This window comes from Pristiophorus japonicus, chromosome 12 (assembly GCF_044704955.1).
Source record: "Pristiophorus japonicus isolate sPriJap1 chromosome 12, sPriJap1.hap1, whole genome shotgun sequence".
Taxonomy (NCBI): domain Eukaryota; kingdom Metazoa; phylum Chordata; class Chondrichthyes; family Pristiophoridae; genus Pristiophorus; species Pristiophorus japonicus.
In genome coordinates, this window is record NC_091988.1 from 133,926,129 (window position 1) to 133,941,818 (window position 15,690).

The 15,690-nt window shown below is 43.0% G+C and overlaps 1 protein-coding gene across 10 annotated transcripts in view; it reads right to left on the bottom strand.

The window, feature by feature from the left end:
- LOC139277473 (AP-1 complex subunit gamma-1-like) overlaps positions 1–15,690 on the bottom strand; it is a 159,576-nt gene that overhangs the window by 89,703 nt on the left and 54,183 nt on the right. For all 10 annotated transcript variants that reach the window (XM_070895968.1, XM_070895963.1, XM_070895972.1 and 7 more), the window contains 2 exons: positions 7,879–7,975; positions 4,910–4,986 (listed from right to left, as the gene is read on the bottom strand). In XM_070895968.1, the coding sequence (XP_070752069.1) occupies positions 4,910–4,986; positions 7,879–7,975 (174 nt within the window). The remainder of the gene's footprint in view (positions 1–4,909; positions 4,987–7,878; positions 7,976–15,690) is intronic.

Consider the following 15,690-nt stretch of genomic DNA (forward strand, 5'->3'; position numbering starts at 1 on the left):
AGCAGCTTTGAGAGTTTAGATACCAACAGAGTAAACATCAGGGTTTGGAAGTGAGGTGCCACAATTTAGGTCACAAAGTGGAATAACTCTACCCGCTCTGTCCCTCTCCCAGTCTCTCGCCTTCTTTCCCGAAGGCATTGACTCATGCAGCGGTACCGTTTGACAGGTGCCGAGCGTCTCCAGTGCCTCACTCAAGTGATCATTCTTTATGAGTGAACCAACACAGCTAGTGTGGACAGGCTGTATGAGCATGGGGGAACATCACAGCTGAATCGGACCCTGTCCTCCTTCAAATCCACTATGTCCACTTGTTAACAAGACTCACTGGATATCTAACAGAATTAAGTATCCTAGCTCTGTCTTCCCAGAACTGCAGCCAAACCTAGTTAACTCAGCACTGACCCGCGACTGAACCTGGGACCTTTATGATCCTTATGGTTCAGTTATACATGGGATGGTGCAATTGTTCACTTGCCATTGGGGGAGCTGCATGTCCCCACTCCTAACCAATATGCTTTTTATTTTTGCCAATGTTAAAAAGTAAATTATTTTACAAGTTTCTCTCCCAGTTGCATACTTTTCCCCAAACAAGAAGTTCCCAAAACGACATGAGAGATATTCTGCCAATGTTTTGGAGCAGGCACTCAGAGGGACAAGAATCGCTATATTATTATTTCTATATTTAAAAAAGGAGATAGGCAAGTCCAGGAAACTATAGAGCAATTAGCTTAACGTCGATGGTAGGAAAGATAATGGAATTTTTATTCAAAGATGTAAATAGAAAAACATCAGGAAATCAAAAATATAAGAAGTCAGCACGGATTTCAAAAGGGAAGATCATGCTTGAGCAAGCTTATTGATTTATTTGAAGAAGTAACAGAAAGAGTAGACAAGGGTAATGCAGAAGTAATATATTTAGATTTTCAAAAGGTCTTCGATAGTAGATATGATTAAGGTTTGAGCATGTGGATTGGGGGACTGGTAGCAGAATGGATAGCAAGCTGGCTACAAAACAGGGAACTAGCGTAGGGGTTGTGTGCAGCTATGGAGATTGGCAAAAGGTGGAAAGTGGTGTTCCACAAGGATCGGTGCTGGGACCGTTACAAGTAGCACCACAGGTTAGTAAGGCCATAAAAAGAACAAACTAAGCACTGAGGTTAGTTTCTAGAGAGATAGAACTGAAAAGCAGAGAAGTTATGTTAACCCTGTATAGAACCTTGTTTAGACTGAGTATTGTGCACAGTTCTAGTCTCCATATTATCGAGGAATTAGAGAAGGTGCAAGAGAGATTCACAAGGATGATACCAGAACTGAGAGGTTAGAATTATCAGGAATGAGTGAACTGGCAAGGGCTCTTTTCTCTAGAAGACAGAAGGCAGAGAGGTGACCCAATAGAGATCTTTAAAGATAATGAAAGAGTTTGATAGGATAGCTGTAAAGAAAAAGTATCGAGAACTAAAGGTCATAAATAGATGACAGTCACCAATAAGTCCAACAGGGAATTCAGGAGAAATCTCTTTACACAGAGTGGTTATATTGTGGAACTCACGTCCACAGGGAGTAGTTGTGGATTCACGCTCCAGGAAACCTTCTTTCATCCACTTTGGTATTCCCAAAATATAGCACACCTGTACAGGGAAAATCCTGGGAGACAAACCTTTGTCCTATCACACCACAGCTTAAACACTAACAAAATTCTACAGGAAGTGGCTGCAGCAAGAACTTATATAGCGCCTTTAAGATAGTACTTCACAGGAACGTTCTCAAACAAAATTTGACACCGAGCCAAGTAAGGAGATATTAGCTCGGTCAAAGAGGTAGGTTTTAAGAAGCATCTTGAGGAAAGCGGGGTCAAGTGGCGGCAAGGTTTAGGGAGGGAATTCCAGAGCTCAGGGCCTCAGCAGCTGAAGGCACGACCAGCAATGGTGGAGTTATTGAAGTCTGGGATGCGCAAGAGGCCAGAATTGGAACAGCACAGATAACAGAGGGCTGTAGACAGTGTTTGCTTATAATTTTTTTTTTGGGGGGGGGGTGGGGGGTGGTGAATGCACGGTCCATTCATTTCGCACATGCGCAAAGTTTATCAATGAATCAGCCGGTCCCGTGCAGCTGAGCAGCTTAGAGGGAACGTTGGTTATTGTGCTGAAGGTGGTTACAGAGAAAGGGAGGGATTTGAAAACAAGCATGAGAATTTTAAAATAGAGGGGTCGATCAACCAGGAGCCAATGTCGATCAGCAAGCACAGGAATGATAGGTGAACTGGACTTGGTGCGAGTTAGGATATGAGCAGCAAAGTTTTAGATGAGCTTAAGTTTATGGAGGGTGGAAGATGGGGGCTGGCCAGGAATGCATTGGAATAGTTATGACTAGAGGTAACAAAGGCTCAAAGGATGAGGGTTTCAGCAGATGAGCTGAGCATGGGCAGAGTCGGACGATGTTATGGAGGTGCAAGTAGACGGTTTCAGTGATGGCATGGATATGTGGTCTGCAGCTCATCTCAGGGTCAAATACGACTCCAAGGTTGCAAACAGTCTGGTTCAACTTCAATGTTACCAGGGAAAGGGATGGAGTCAGTGGCGAACCAAGAGTTAGTTGCGGGGACCAAAGACAATGGCTTTGGTCTTCCCAATATTTAATTGGAGGAAATTTCTGCTCATCCATAACTGGATGCCAGACAATATGACATCAAATAGTGAAGTGGTTGAGAGAGATGGTAGTGAGGTAGAGCTGAGTGTCATCAGCATACATGTGGAACCTGATGTGTTTTCGGATGATGTTGCTGAGGGGCAGCACGTAGATGAGAAATAGGAGGGGGCGAAGGATTGATTCTTGGGGGACTCGGAGGCAACGGTGTGGAAAGAGAAACCTCGAAAGTTGATTCTCTGGCTATGACTTGATAGATCAGAATGGAACCAGGCAAGGGCAGTCCTACTTAGCTGGACAGTGGAAGAGAAGCATTGAAGGAGGATGGTGTGGTCAACAGTGTTAAAGTATGCAGACAGGTCAAGAAGGACAAGGGGGGATAGTTTCACTGTCACATAGGATGTCATTTGTGACTTTGATGAGAGCTGTTTTGGAACTGTGGCGGGACAGAAACGTGACAAGACATAATATGTAGATTTTCCTGCCAAGCATGCTGATTTTGCTGTGTCAACTTCATTTACATAATATGGAAGAGCCCACCCTACGGTGGGGGTAGAAGAAATGCATATATATGGATGCCGGCTAAGAACATGGGAGAATAGCCTGATGTCTGTATGTATACATTTTACAAGGAATCGCCATGAGGGAGAAAGCTAAGCAAAAACTCTTTACAAAGGCATTTAATACTTTTATTGTAAACATCTTTCAACCTTTGCAAACCCTGGTTGAGTAACAAAATTGGCTGGCTCAAAAATGGTAGAAACCAGTCTGTGACCAAGGAATGGAATAGTGCAACAGCCAAATGCTATTTGATGGTTAAATAAATAGAGGTGTACAAGTTGATAGCATGGAGGGGATGGGGATTGGAAGGAGTCAACAATAGAGAGCTCGAGGGCACAACTGACAGTTACCGCCATTGACAGTGACATCCAGTGAAAACAGATACTTAGGCAAGGAATCAGAGGGCAACTGGCACCATAAAGGCACGGTTTGGCAGAAGACTAAAAGGGAGAAAATAGCCACACACACAAAACTAGGTGCCACCAGTCAATTCTCTTGGCCAGGGAAGGTGCATAGCATGGTGAGAAAATGACAAGAGTCAAAACAATAGGTCAGGTTGTGTCACAGGAGATGCAAACAGTACAGATTAAGACACAGCCAGGTTTAATTAAACTGGAGCATCAGTTCCTTTCTGAACTACAGTATCTGTTACTGGGAAGCTCCCAATATTCAGGACCCAAGAGTCCTGCATTCAACTGTTATTCATTTTGAAAGCTATTTCTGTACATCTTATATAATCCAAGTGATAGATGACACCATTGGGAAATTAAAATTCTCCTCATACTGCATCCAAAGACTATTACACATTCTCTGTAAGTGCCTGGCCATGCAACCGAGAGTTCCTGCTTAACATGACTCAGCTCAACTTTTGAGTTGTCCCACTGCATTCATGAGGCATTTCCAGTTACATCTCCAGAAACTAACAGTTTAAAAATATAAAAAGGACATAAATAAAGTATTTGTAACTTCAAATTTACTGCAGTTTTTTTTTTAAACCTTGCAGTTTTCGCCCTCTGTTATTGAAGGTATTGTCTCTGGCTGGGCTATGGTTCCATGGACAACAGCCATCCTCCAATATCTTGCCAAGTGGCCATGTTTACCATGCAGAAGCAAAGGGAGAGAGAGAACACGGGGTAATTGAGTGGGTCACCACACCCGAGCCTGATCCTGTCCTCATACGACGTCTGCACCCGAACAGCTTCCAGCAGGAATATTTTTCCCCTCCCATGGATAGCGAGGTCAATTTTTTGTGCCCCTCCTGCCACCCAGCTAAGACTGGTTAATACACATACACAGACTGAGGATCAAGCCTGGAAGCTTGCAGTCTATATGACTGAGCCACTCACTAAGCAGTGGCTTTACAATGAAGCAACTGAGGAGCCCAAAGTCCATTTCACAAACTCAATTTTCCATGGCACGCAGGACATACGTATATATACAGCATACAACGGTATATATACAGACAAGTTTGCACCAAAACAAGTTTCAAGTTTTTCATTCACAGAACAAAGCGCATTAAAAATGTTGGATGGTTTACTTTTCAGATATTTTAAAAGAAATTACTTTTTTTGCAACTGCACAATGCAAAAGGTTAGTAGTATTCAGCAAATTACATTTTTCAAAATTAAATGGAAAGCTGGACATAAATGACTACAATATGAAAACCAGGTTTCTGATAGCAATGGTAAACATGATGTAGCTATACCTTGCGAAAATAAGCGTGTGTGTCAGGGCTATGTTTACACATTTCTATGACAAGGACAACAGCAGCATGGAGGACACCTTTAAAGACAAAGAAAGAGAAAAGGCGATTTAACTGATGAATGCACCAAACTAACGGCAAGGCAGTGAATACAATGCTGATGACCCCTGCAAGCTACCTCCCCCTCAGACAGTTCTAGTCTCTAATCATCAGCAATAGAACTCATGAGATTGTACCCAGCTTGTAAACAGGAATACTGGGATATGCAACAAATCTTTTTTTTTAACCCCCCCCCCCACACACACAAATTATGCATTTGATATATCTTACTTCATCAGCAAAGTTAGTATATAATATTGCCGAGGAGGCGAGGCTGATCAGCTTGCTGGAGCTATAAAATGCTATTCCCATGGAGTGGCAGGATGCAAGGTCAGAGCCAGGATCCTCCACACCGCAAGGTACCCATCTCAGCAGTGGGTTATGGCGAGGTGCCAAGTGAAGGCCGAGCACTTGCCCCTCTCTAACCAAGGTATAGAAATAAGCAAGACTGCCACCCTGGGCCACTCGCACACCTCCCAACAGCACTGGAGATGTTTGGAGTGGACCACACTTCCATCCTCTTCTGCATGAATAATGCATGCTGTAGGGAGACCAAATAATTGGGAAAGGGAGAAAAGACCCATGAAAAAGAAATCATGAGTTGTTCCAACGGCTGCTTGAAAAGTGCACTCCGTGGTGCGACACTAAGTGATGCACTAGGAAGGTCCCAGTTTCAATCGTTGGTCTGTAATGTGTCGAACTGGCTGGTCTCAGCAATTAGCTTCAATGCTACCAACCTTGGAGAAGGGACAGGTGGGATAACATCAGCTGGGGTTGCCACCCTGATCATTGTCCTAGTGAAAAAAAGTGAATGAGGACCTGCGATGAGGACAGCCTTGGCTGAGTGACTCTTACTCGGTCCCCTGAAGTGAAATAGTCCACTGACACCCATTGTCGAGAAGAATGATGAGGTACTGGAGGGTTTCCAGTACCTGTGAAATTGTATCCCAGCAATATAGGAACAGGAGTAGGCCATTCAGCCACTTGAGCCTTTTCCGCCATTCAATGAGATCATAGTTGAAGAGCTTTGCCTTCGGGATAGGAAAAGGGAGAAAATTAAGTTTAAAAAGAATTACTCTTTAAAAAAAAAAATCCCACGAAACAAGCTGAAATTTCAGGATGAGCAAATATTTGGTATGACAGGTCAAACATGTGTTAAAGTGAGACATTCCTACTTTCACGATGAAGTGCAATGTTGTTTTCGGTTTCAGTGAAATTCTACCATTTCAAGTATAATATTTATTTAATTACTTCATCCTTTTTATATTCACCAGCTTTCAAAACACAGCTGACAAAGTAAAAGCAAAATATGAAATGCCAATTTAAAAAAAAATAAAACTAATACTTCAGAAAATACGCTGCGTTAATGGTCTAAATTTGGTAGCATTTGTTTAAAAAACAAAACAATTCCCAAATCTTGGTGCAGTCTCAAATGTAATGTTATGTTGCAATTATGGGGCACTTTGTTTGAATTAATGTAAAATTGTAGAAAATGTTTTTTGGAAACCTGCATTCAAACTGGGAAAAGCATAACTTAGGAACATTAATCATGATCAGAAGTACAGAGACAAGCGTAAAGAGTCGTTTGACACTTTAAATATATTTGTTGGCTCAAACTCTCCTTATCGTACAAGCTTGTACCGATTTTCTGTTCTTTCTTTTGAAGATTGACCTTTGCAGTCAGATTGAGAAGCTGCACAAACTGCGCTGTATAATTCAGACAGACTGTAAATGAAAGCAATCTAAAAATGAGGAGATACAAAAAACAACAGCCAGTATCATTCATTGCAGATACATCTGAACAGGAAATGGAAGCATATTTTAGCACAGCCTCTCATTTCACAAGGCACGCTCTCCTGACTGGATGTATAGCCAATGCAGCAATATTTTCCAGTGACCAACTGCAAATTATTTTTCAATAAGTCTGCTGTGATGTCACGTACATTATTGCTTTAGTGTTAATATTCTCATGCATCAAATGTGCCGTCAGGTATGGGACTGTCTGGGTAGTGACTGCCAGAACAAAGGCCGACCAAAAATAAAAACAAGAACCACAAATTAAGGCAATAAAATGTATAAACAGTAACAGGTACCAGGGAACGTTTTCAAGGCTGCACATCAACCTTATGGTTTGATGACCCTCATTCACACTATGAACTTACCCAAATCCATTGGGCATGTGATTACTCACTTCTATTCTATATACATTACTTCTTCATTAAATTAGGGCATTAGCTCTGAGTGCATCAATTCTTTATTTTCTGAATACTTGGGAGTCCTTTTTTTTTTTTAAAGTGTGGTGGTGTAGTGATTGTTACTGGACTAATAATCCAAAGCAGGAGAGTTCAAATCCTACCATTGCAGTTTGAGAATTTGATTTCAGTTAAAAAAAATTAAATAGATCTGGAAATAAAAATCTGTAAAAGGGATTTAAGGTGATTGGCAGAAGAACCAAAGGCGAATTGAGGAATCATTTGTTTTTACGCAGCGAGTGGTTAGGATCTGGAATGCACTACCTGAAAGGGTGGTGGAGGCAGCTTCAATTGGGAATTGGATAAGAATGTGAAGGAAAAAAAAAATGCAGGGCTGCGGGGAAAGGGCGGGGGAGTGGGACCAGCTGAAGTGCTCTTGCAGAGAGCCGGCATGGGTTCAACGGGCCGAATGGCCTCCTTCTGTGCTGTAACATTCTATGATTCTAAGTTATCGTGAAGCAGTTAAGTTGCTGCAAAAACCTGGTTCACGAATGTATTTCAGAGAAGAAAACTTGCCATCCTTACCTGGTCTGGCCTATGGGACTCACAAAAGACAGACTACAACAGAAAAAAGTGGAATTGCAGTCCAAACCATTATCCATGGGAATGGGGGCCACATACCATGATTCTTATCATTAAGGAGGTTTTTCGTGGCAGGCAGAAACATCTCCAGCAGCTCTGGTACTTTCCTGATTACATGTACAGCAGCCAGTGCAGCCTGTGAACAAGACATCAGTCAACAGTGAGTCATTTCTGTAAGCACCAGACACTATCAAACAGCCAACCAAACCTTTGAAATTCTTGCAAAAGACAAAGCAGAATAGTAGTAAGTTTTTCCATTTTAATACAAGTGCCATGAAGTCCGACATATACGATTACTTCATATGCACTTTATAACGACTAAACACAAACTACCACTAAATCAAATGAAAGACTTTAAGTCCATTGTGACTTCTATCCCCAGATGACCAATTTGACCACCATTCGTGGTTGGGTCGGCATTAACCCAGGAAGTACACTGTATCTTTGGGACAAGGGATACAAGAGTTTAAAGAAAGAACAAGCCACTCTACCTGGTGCTGCCGAGGCCACTGCAGCCTCATTTATCAGTAGCTGCTGCTGCCCAGCATCATTAGTAGATCAGAGACAGCAGTGGTGCTTAGCAAAGTTCTTCCGCCTCGTCAGGGGTTGCACAACCCCACTCAATATGGCTCGTCTGCCTGCCGTCATTGATGGATTATTGGGGTGGCTAAATATAAGGCAGCAACTTATATTCAGTCATAAAAATAGGAGAGCACTGTTCAAAACTGAGAGCTGTAAGCTAGATTTAACATGTCATGTCAATCACTGCAGCTCCGACTGAAAGCACCAAGCTGGCATGAGTAATTCCATAAAAAACTGAAAAATAGCATTTTCATAAGTTTTTTTAGGGCCAAATGCTTAAAAAAAACTGAAATCAATTTCCCTGCCTGCATTGCAAAAATTATCAAAACAAAAAGACAAGTAAATGATACTGAATTTGGTAACACAATCAGGCTGAAGACAGTGTCTATTCAACTATCCCACTGTAGCTTACTGACAAATAATCAGACAAGGCAGGAGTGGCACTGTTTAGTAACAACAGGGGGATTATGGGATATAACGTAAACCTCTTATCAGTGCCATTGGTTTATATCAACAGGAAAAGTCAAATATTTGATTTGACTCATCCATACCTTTGTAATCTCCAGTCTTGACTATTTCCAACCTGCACTTTCCATAAATTTCAGCTTATCCTAAACTTTGTTCCCCATATCTCGCTCATTTCCCCCCCCACCCGTGTACTTCAGAGTCACTGTGAATCTCTTGTGCTTGTACGAAGATATACATTAGTGCCATGGTTTTACTGCAATATTTCCAATTGTTGAACAGTTTTTCATTTAAAAACAAATCTTGGTTATGTTTATATAACCAGCTCTCTTGTAAGTTGCACTACTAATCCTAATCTCTCACTGCCCTTAGCACCCAGCTTGTCCTGGGAAGGCTAACCTTGCAAATCTCCTTCCCGTACAACTCATTCCTCCAACCAATGACCGTGTGTATTCTGGTAGTCGATCAGCCATCGAATGTTCCCAAAATCTCCTCACAAAATGTCCGTTCACTTTCAAACAAGGCCCTTGCCATCCATGACCTTATCATGGATGAATGCATTGACATCATGGCACTAACGAAACTTGGTTGAAGGATAATGACACATTTCCTTTAATCAAAGCCTCCCCTCCCAACCATACCTTCTACCACTTGCCCCACCCAGACCACCATGGTGGGGGTATAGCTCTCATCACTAACTCATACCTTGGTCTATCCCCTTACTCCTCCGGCACTTTCTAACCTTTTGAACATCTCGCCTTATTCCACCCCTCTAACCTCTCATTCAAAATTCTCGTTCTCTACCGCCCACCTAAACATGATAAAAACTTTAGCACGGATATATCCTCACTGCTTTCCTCCCTCAGCCTTTGCACCGAGCGACTTCTCATCCTCGGTGATTTCAATTTCCATCTCAACTCATCTTGTTCTCTCTCCCCTAAATTCACCACCCTCCTGTCCTCCCTTAACCTCTCCCTCCATGTAAATTCTTCAACCCATATCCACGGCCTTCTCCTTGACCTTGCAATTTCTCGTGGCCTTTCTATTCCAATTGTATCAATTAAAAGATAAAGCCATCTCTGACCATTTCCTTGTATCACTATCGAACCACATCCCCTTTCCCTACCTACTTCTTTTCTGCATCCGCCCCAGGAAAAAAAACTCTCCAAACTCTATTACTGCACTTATCAACTCGAAACTGTCCAACCTTTGGCCCTCTTAACAATTACATTTCTTCAGCCACCGATCTGCTCAATCACACCCTCACCACCACCTTTGATGCCCTAGTCCCTATTAAAATGATTACTCTCTTCCACGCTTGCCATTCCCCCTGGTACAGCCCACATCTTCGCTCCCTCAAGTCAAAAGGGTGCAGTCTTGAATGGATGTGGCTGACAACAGGTTTAGGCATTCACCGCCAGATCTGGTTCAAATACATAAAACACTACCGGTTCCTACCCTTGTCTACAAAAACTGCTCACTATTCCAGGATCATTCTGGAATGCAAAAATAACCCTAGGCTACTATTCTCTACTGCTAACCGTCTCCTTAAACCCCTCTCCCTTCTCCACCACACTCACCTCCAACAACAAGTGTGAGGAGCTCATGGACTTCTTTGTATCAAAGATTGAGACCATCCGATCAGCTGCCTCTGCGAGTTTCCTTCCTTCACCTAGCCTACAGGGCCAAACTTCATCTGACGCTCCCACCTGCCCTAGCCCTAAACTCATATCTTTTTCTAGTTTCTCTTTGATCGCCCCTCTTAATCGCTCCAAACTCATCTTATCCATGAGACCCACTTCCTGCTCCCTTGACCCTATTCCCAGTAAACTGCTGACCATCCAACTTCCTTTTTTGACTCCCATGTTAGCAGACATTGTTAACGGTTCTCTGTCCTCAGGTACTGTTCCCCTCTCCTTCAAATCTGCTGTCATCGCCCCCTCCTCAAAAAAGACCCGTGACCCCACTTTGCTTGCCCCATCTCCAACCTCCCTTTCCTGTCTAAAGTACTTGAATGTGTTGTTGCCTCCCAAATCCGAGATCATCGTTCCATGAATTCAACATTTGAATCCCTTCAATCTGGCTTTCGCCCCTGCCACAGTACCGAAACTGCTCTCATCAAAGTCACAAATGACATCCTTTGTGACTGTGACAAAGGAAACTATTCCTCCTCGTCCTTCTGGACCTGTCTGCAGCCTTTGACACAGTTGACCACTCCATCCTCCTCCTTCGCCTCTCCACCAACATCCAGCTAAGTGGGACTGCACTCGCCTGATTCCATTCTTATCTATCTAATCACCGCCAGAAAATCTTCAGCAATGGCTTCTCCTCCCACACCGGCATAGTTACCTCTGGTGTCCCCCAAGGATCTGTCCTTGGTCCCCTCTTATTTCTCATCTACATGCTGCCCCTTGGCGATATCATCCGAAAAGACAGCGTCAGTTTCCACACGTACAGTCGACACCCAGCTCTACCTCTCCACCACTTCTCTCAACCCCTACTTGGTATCTAAATTGTCAGATTGCTTGTTGACATCAGTACTGGATGAGCAGAAATTTTCTACAATTAAAGATTGGAAAGACCGAAGCCGTTGTCTTTGGTCCCCGCCACAAACTGCGTCCCCTAACCACTGACTCCATCCCTCTCCCTAGCATCAATCTGAGGGTGAACAAGACTATTCACAACCTAGGTGTCATATTTGACCCCGAAATGAATTTCCAGCCATACATCCGCGGCATAACTAAAACCGCCATTTTCTACCTCTAACATTGCCCACCTCCGTCCCCGCCTCAGCTCTTCTGCTGCCGAGACCCTCATTCATGCCTTTGTTACCTCTAGACTTGACTACTCCAACTCACTCCTGGCCGGCCTCCCACGTTCCATACTACGTAAACATGAAGTCATCCAAAACTCAGCAGCCCGTGTACTAACCCACACCAAGTCAAAATCATCCATCATCCCTGTGCTTTCTCACCTACTTTGGCTCCTAGTTAAACAAAGCCTCGATTTCAAAATTCTCATCCTTGTTTACAAATCACTCCATGGCCTCACCCCTCCCTATCTCTGTAATCTTTTTCAGCCTCACAACCCCACAAGATGTCTGCGCTCCTCAAATTCTGGTCTTTTGAACATCCCTCATTATAACTGCTCAACGATCGGTGGATGTGCTTTCAGCTGCCTGGGCCCCCAAGCACTGGAACTCCCTTCCTAAACCTCTACGCCTCTCTACCTCTCTTTCCTCCTTTAAGACGTTCATTAAAACCGACCTCTTTAAACAAGGTTTTGGTTATCTGCCCTAATTTCTTCTGTGGCTCGGTGTCAAATTTATCCGTTTGTCTGTAACACTGTTGTGAAGCGCCTTGGGGCGTTTTACTACGTTAAAGGTGCTATATCAATAAAAGTTATTATTTCAGTCCCTGCCACAGACATTTGGTTGACATGATGCTCTTTGTGGATTTTAGTTCCTGCTTCTCTTTGGAGATTTCCTGGAATTCATCTTCCAGTAAGGTCGACTTTTCCTGTAATTTTGACGGGTAGAAGTTCCTCCAAGCACACTTTCCCGAATGTTGTGAGCTTTTAACCATTACTAGTGAAGGTTTCAGTATTTCCCTACCCGCTATCTGCAATGAGTCAGGCACCGTGTTAACTGGGTACATATCCACAGACAGACCTAGCTTTTATTGCCTTAAACAGATCCCGCATGTGGGAACCAGGGTTCACACTACTCGCTATTCTTTCTGCGCAGTCCGAGAGATCAGCACATAATGGGGTTAAAAGTTAAAACAGCTTTCTGTTGAGCATGGGTTATAAATTGGGCAAGAAGAGTTCAAAGCAAATGCTATCCTCACAGGAAAGGTGGTGAGAGAGTCATTGAGACATATCCGATTGTGTCAATTTGATCACCTGCAAGTGTTAAAGCAATAAAATGGATGCCAAGAGATTTATTGCAGCAATTAGAAGAGTTGAATGTCTGGTTGTTTAGTTTATGTTGTTATTCTGTTCGCATTTGTATGTACCTTTGATGCACCATGATTTATTGATAGTATGCATGGAATGTAGTGATCAATGGTGAAAATTAGTATAATAAATGTAAAGGAATAATGTTTAGGAGCTCACACTGGAATCAGATAGTGTGCGTCTCAGCAGTTTGTGTCCACACTGGAATCAGAAATGTGTGTCTCAGGAGCTCTCATACTGGTTTTGTGTAGTATGAAAAGACTTGTGAACTTATACTGGTTGTGGATAGTATGAGGTTTCAATAAAGACCTGATCCTGCATTACTACAACTGTGTGTGTGTGTGTAATCTAATGTTTAAAGCAACAAAATGAAAAACAACAAGAAAGCAGTCCAACAACACACACTGGCCAGACCTTGTAGGTTTTTGACACAATGGTGTCATCATCATCATCATCATCATCATCATAGGCAGTCCCTCTAAATCGAGGAAGACTTGCTTACACTCTAAAAGTGAGTTCTCAGGTGGCTGTACAGTCCAATACGGGAATTACAGTCTCTGTTACAGGTGGGACAGACAACCGTTGAAGGAAAGGGTGGGTGGGGAGTCTGGTTTGCTGCACGCTCTTTCCGCTGCCTGCGCTTGGTTTCTGCATGCTCTCGGCGACGAGACCAGAGGTGGTCAGCGCCCTTCCCGGATGCTCTTCCTCCACTTAGGGCGGTCTTGGGCCAGGGATTCCCAGGTGCCAGTGGGGATATTGCACTTTATCAAGGAGGCTTTGAGGATGTCCTTGAAATGTCCTCTGCCCACCTGGGGCTCGCTTGCCATGTAGGAGTTCCGAGTAGGGCGCTTGCTTTGGGAGTCTTGTGTCAAATGGCAGAGATACCCGCCCTCCTATATGGCTCAGAGACGTGGGCCATATACAGTAGACACCTCAAAGCGCTGGAGAAATACCACCAGCGCTGCATCCGCAAGATCCTGCAAATCCACTGGGACGATATATATGCACCAACATCAGTGTTCTCGATCAGGCAAACATCCTCAGCATTGAAGCACTGACCACACTCGACCACAATGGTGTAACAGGAAGAACAACTACCTATTTGGAAGAGGAACTTCTACAGAAATCGCTGAGTGAATTATTCTAACACTCCAAGCAAACTCCTTTTCTTCCTCAGGATTCACTACGTCTGTCTCTGCAAAATATGTGCCACAGCCTTACCTTTGTTGTTTGGCATGGAATATTTACAATTCCAATTTTACCAGCTCACATAGCTCTGGGAAAGTTCACCATTTACTGTAGTTCAGTGTGTCCACATTTAAACCTTAAAGGTCACAAAGAAACAGAACCCAAGGTCGATCTTGTTTGGATATAGGGCCTAAATGATCCAGGCGATTTAACCACTGTTAAATGGGCTCATTGGTTTAGGAGTATGACTCTCACTCAAGGTGAAACATTGGTTGAAATGTGAGCGACCCTGGGCTCCAATCTTAATGGGTCGTATTCTTTTCTCTTTTTTCCCCCTCAAATATCACTGTTCTGAAATTAAATGTTCTGAAATGGAGATATCTAGTCTTTAAGCATGATTTTATTCAGTCTTTTTGGGCGATTAGAAAACCCAGAAAATGCTGAAAATACTCAGCTGGTCAGGTAGCATTTTATTCAGTCTTTTTGGGCGATTAGAAAACCCACGGTCTGTGATCATTTCACATTCCCAGGTTGAGTCCTTGAGAGCTGGCTGTGGGCCACATGCACTGGGGATTGTGCGGTTTTGGTAAAAAGACTGCGGGGCCATTCCTGAGTGATCGCTACCATGTTCGGGCTTCTGGGCTTCATCTAACAATCCTTGAAGGGAGATGGGGCTTTTAAGTAATTTTGAACCTCAATTATTTATTGAGAAAGGCAAGTTCTAAAAACAGAAAATGCTGAAAATACTCAGCTGGTCAGGTAGCATTCTTGGAGAAAACAAAAGGTTAATGTTTTAGGTGCAGACCCTTTAACAAAGGGTCCTCACATGAAACTTTAACTTACCTGTTCTCTCCCTGATCGGTTCAGTGCATTTCCAGCATTTTCTGCTTTTGTTTGATTTCCAGCATCTGCAATATCTTCTTTCCTTTTGTTCAATTTTTGAACAAATGGGCAAGCTGTTATATGAAGTCATTTGTTTTCTTAAAGTTGCACCCTTTCTTTAGCACTCTTCAGTGACATGCAGTGTTGCTACCAGGCAGTTGGGTTGGGTTGCTTAAGCGGACTGTTGCAGTACCTCCTTGAATTCAATATCCTTTTGAAGTAACTTGTGTTAGCTCTTTCTATTTGGTTTACTTCCACCCAAGCTTTATGCTTAACTTGAAGGTAAAAAAACACCAAGTGACCAACTTCATCTTACGAAGTCATTTATCATTATATATTATTCTATCTGATCGGAATGCAATCACCATTGCTTTGTCTCTCCACTTTCAGACTTGCCAAAAAAAAAAACATTTTGTGCATTTACAAGTTACTCATGGTCTGTGGATTCTTGTATTTTAATAGCAACACACAACTGCTTTAAAATTGGACATGTTTATTTGTGACAAATAAAGCTCTGATTGGGTCCCCTTGATCACAAGTCCTGATTGCTGATTGGTCCCCTTGAAGGATAAGACACACCCAGCAGTTTCTCTGGGATGTATAATGAGAATGTAATCAGTGACTTTGCAAAGTGTAATTCGAGCCATTCTGACTGCTGACTCCAGACAGAGCAGAGCTCACTTGGAACAGACAGGGCTCACTCTCACAGGCTAAGACCTACACCCACCCCACCAAACAAGTTCTTCCCAAATCCCCCACTGTCCAAGTGCCTGAACT